The 3,458-nt window shown below is 46.5% G+C and overlaps 1 protein-coding gene across 1 annotated transcript in view; it reads right to left on the minus strand.

The window, feature by feature from the left end:
* Positions 1-2,517, minus strand: part of LOC107104392 (protein NLRC3-like) — a 24,447-nt gene extending 21,930 nt beyond the window's left edge. The window contains exons 1-2 of the mRNA XM_015404386.1: positions 2,274-2,517; positions 1,961-2,074 (exon numbers count right to left, since the gene is read on the minus strand). Coding sequence (XP_015259872.1) covers positions 1,961-2,074; positions 2,274-2,517 — 358 coding nt within the window. The remainder of the gene's footprint in view (positions 1-1,960; positions 2,075-2,273) is intronic.
* Between the last annotated feature and the right edge of the window lie 941 nt (positions 2,518-3,458).

Below are 3,458 nucleotides of genomic sequence, written 5' to 3' on the forward strand. Positions count from 1 at the left end.
ACCACAACCATTTCCGGGTCCAGTTCCTCCTCCGAGGTCACCAGCAGTGACGTCATCAGAGTTCCGCCCAAGTCTACCAGAAAGATTTTCTGGAAACATGAAAGATTGCAAAGGATTTTTATTTCAGTGTCGTTTGATTTTCATGAACTCCCCTGGTAGCTTTCCCACGGACTACAAGAAGATAACTTTTATTCTCTCGCAGCTAACTGGAAGAGCCTTGGAATGGGCTCAGGCCAGATTTGCCTCAGACGATAGCTTAAACTGCTATTTCTCTGACTTCATCTCAGAATTCAACCAGGTATTCAACCAAGAAACTGACCAAACAATTGATTCCAGAGCTCTTTTTTATCTCAAACAGGGAGATTCTTCGGTGGCTGAATTTTCAATTAACTTCCGGGTTAAAGCGGCAGCTTCCGGATGGAACCAAAGCGCCCTGAAAGGAGCCTTTTTCATGGCATTAAACGAGCAGATTAAAGATGAACTCGCAACCCTCGACGAACCTGCTACCCTCGAAGATTTAATTCGCCTCTCCATCAGATTAGACAATAGAATTCGAGCCAGAAACAGTTCTAAGAAGCAGAATACATTTTCTTCTGCCTCACATAACGAGACTGTTTGTTCTTCCCCTACAGAGCAGTTGCCCACTCAGAGGTCTAAGCCCCAGTCTCTACCATTGCCTGTTCAGGCCTCTCATTCGGGGAAAAGGGATGTCGAACCCATGCAGGTTGGACACACTAGGCTCACTCCAGAGGAAAGACAGAGGCGTTTTCTAAGCAAACTATGTATCTACTGTGGTGATAGTGGACACTTCATCGCCTCCTGCCTGGCTAAATCAAAAGCCGGGGCCCGCCAGAGGATCTGAGGAGTCTGGCGGGCCAAATAAACACAAAGAAATCTCCTCGACTGTTACTGCCTGCCACGCTTTACTGTGATAATCAAAGCCTCTCTTTCTCCGCTTTTGTCTACTCAGGCTGTGAACGTAACCTAATCGACTCTAACCTCGTCCAGCAACTCCAGATTAAAACCATTCCTCTCTCTCAACCCCTCAGTGTATCCGCTATAGACGGAAAAAGACTCCATCGAGTTACCCACCAAACCCAGCCCCTCGAGCTACTTCTGTCAGGTAACCACCGAGAGACTATAACATTCTTTGTTTTTCCCTCTGCATGTTCCCCGCTGGTTCTCGGGTATGAATGGTTGGAGAAGCATAATCCTCACATTAACTGGACTAAACGTCACCTGGAATCATGGTCCACTACGTGCCACGAGACATGCCTTCGTTCTGCTGCCCCCGTGGTGGGGTCTCCTAGAGGTGGGGGGGAGATGGACTCTCCTGACCTTTCTTCAGTTCCCCCCGAGTACCATGACCTAGCCCCTGTCTTCAGTAAGGTCAGTGCGACGTCCCTACCTCCACACAGACCGTACGATTGCGCTATTGAACTTTTACCTGGTGCTCCTCTTCCTAGCAGCCCGAAAGAGAAACAATGGAAAAATACATCAACGAATCATTAGCTGCTGGAATAATTCGTCCTTCATCCTCTCCATTGGGCGCCGGTTTCTTCTTCGTGGGNTGACATATCATTGAAGAAATTATTTTAGGATCGATGTCCTGCTCATAATCAAGCGTGTTATGATTCGTGTACGTGAAAGTTTGTAGCGTGGAGGAAATCCCACCCAATCCATCGCATGCGTTTGACGCTATAACTCGCTTCTGCTCCTCAAATGAGTGATGGTGGATCATTTTGGTGTATTCCCCTGCCACAGTATCATTACATTTGTCCATGTCCATAAAGGTTTCAGCCATAGCCAGGTGTAGTGTGCGCGCACGGCTCGATTAGCAGCAGACTTAGCCCGCACACAGCCAGCATATCCATTCATATCCATTCAAAAGAAGGAACTGCGTTACCTTGTTGTCCAGTCCGTTGACTTCACATGTACTTATCCAAATCCGACATCTCACGGACGACGAGCACTTTCGCATCCTCAGGCGAGCCCAGAAGTTTCACAAACACTTTACAATCTCTCACCCACGTCACTTGGATCTTGTTTTGCTTCCTCAGGTAGCGCGCCTTCCCTGTGATATCCACATTTTTCTTAATCAGATGGTCATTTACGTAAACATTGGTCCCACAAAGTTTTCATCCTTGTTGCATCAAGTCTTTTATGTTTTCTGTTCGCAAAGCGCAGTATAATTGACGGCTTGTCACTTTGATTTCTGCGCGGAAGGGGGTGGCACCCTTCAATCCAGTTTTCATCAATGGAGATTTCCTTACTATCAAAGAAGCGCAGCACTTGTTGCTCCAGTGATATTAACTCCGCGTCAGACAAATCTTCGCCAGATGCCCCAGCCGTGGCTCTGGCGTAGGATCGATGTCGTGATTCCAAGCCGGTTATGATAACGTCATTGACGCGAGAGTACTGCTCCATATCAGTTACTCTAGTCTCCAGCATTTTGATTTTGGCATCCTTTTCTGCATTTTGCTTTTTTAACTCCCGAATCTCGCCCCTGAAGTTCATAATGGTGCTCTGTTGTTTTGATATTTTTGCAATTTCCTCAGAAAGAAAGTATAGGGACTGTTTGATTTCAAACATTTCCAATGCGTTCTGCTCATCTGTCCCTTCACACCTCTCAGCAGCCATTTTGTCAATGTTGAATTTCTATTGAACTGGTCACAAGGTAGTGGAAGCATTTCCTGCTGCAGAAAGAGCCAAAGATCTGAAAGACTTGGATGACATACCCCTGCAAAGGAGTTTAGGGGGGCTTTGGAGTCTCAAAAATGACTGTTTCACTTTTCCTGCCACAACTGATAAAAGGCCATTCATCAGAAGAGGTGTCTTGGCCACTGTTAACACTTTATATGACCCATTAGGTTTTGTTTCACCCATCACAATGCAGGGAAAAGCTCTTCTCTGTGACCTACCCATAGAGCAAAAAGACTGGGATGAACCAATTCCTGCAGAAGGAGAAGAGGAATGGGACAAATGGAGAAATTCTTTGAAAGATCTGGAGAAGCTACAAATACCAAGGTGCTACTTTTCATTCTCCCAGTCCATAGCTGCAAGGAGAGAACTATGCATATTTTCAGATGCCTCCACCATGACCATAGGAGCAGTGGCATACCTGAGAGCTCTCGACAATGAAGGTCAGTGGCACATAGGTTTCATCATTGGCAAGTCCAAAGTTGCCCCTCGACCCGCTCACACAGTTCCTAGGTTAGAATTATGCACAGCAGTGTTAGCTGTAGAAATGTACAAACTCATTAGAGATGAGATGAGCATTGAATATTTTACTGTATTATTTTGGTGACATTAAAGGAGGGTGTAGATCCAAGACGGTGGAACACAGCACCTGTTGGGAGCTGGGGAAGATACCATCCTTCTCCAGCAGAGTCCGCTGTGGATCCTCTGAGGGAGCCTCCTGCGCAGCTGCAGCTCGTCAACATCATCAGAGGATCCTA

Source organism: Cyprinodon variegatus, unplaced genomic scaffold (assembly GCF_000732505.1).
Source record: "Cyprinodon variegatus isolate N-32 unplaced genomic scaffold, C_variegatus-1.0 Scaffold1720, whole genome shotgun sequence".
Lineage (NCBI taxonomy): Eukaryota > Metazoa > Chordata > Actinopteri > Cyprinodontiformes > Cyprinodontidae > Cyprinodon > Cyprinodon variegatus.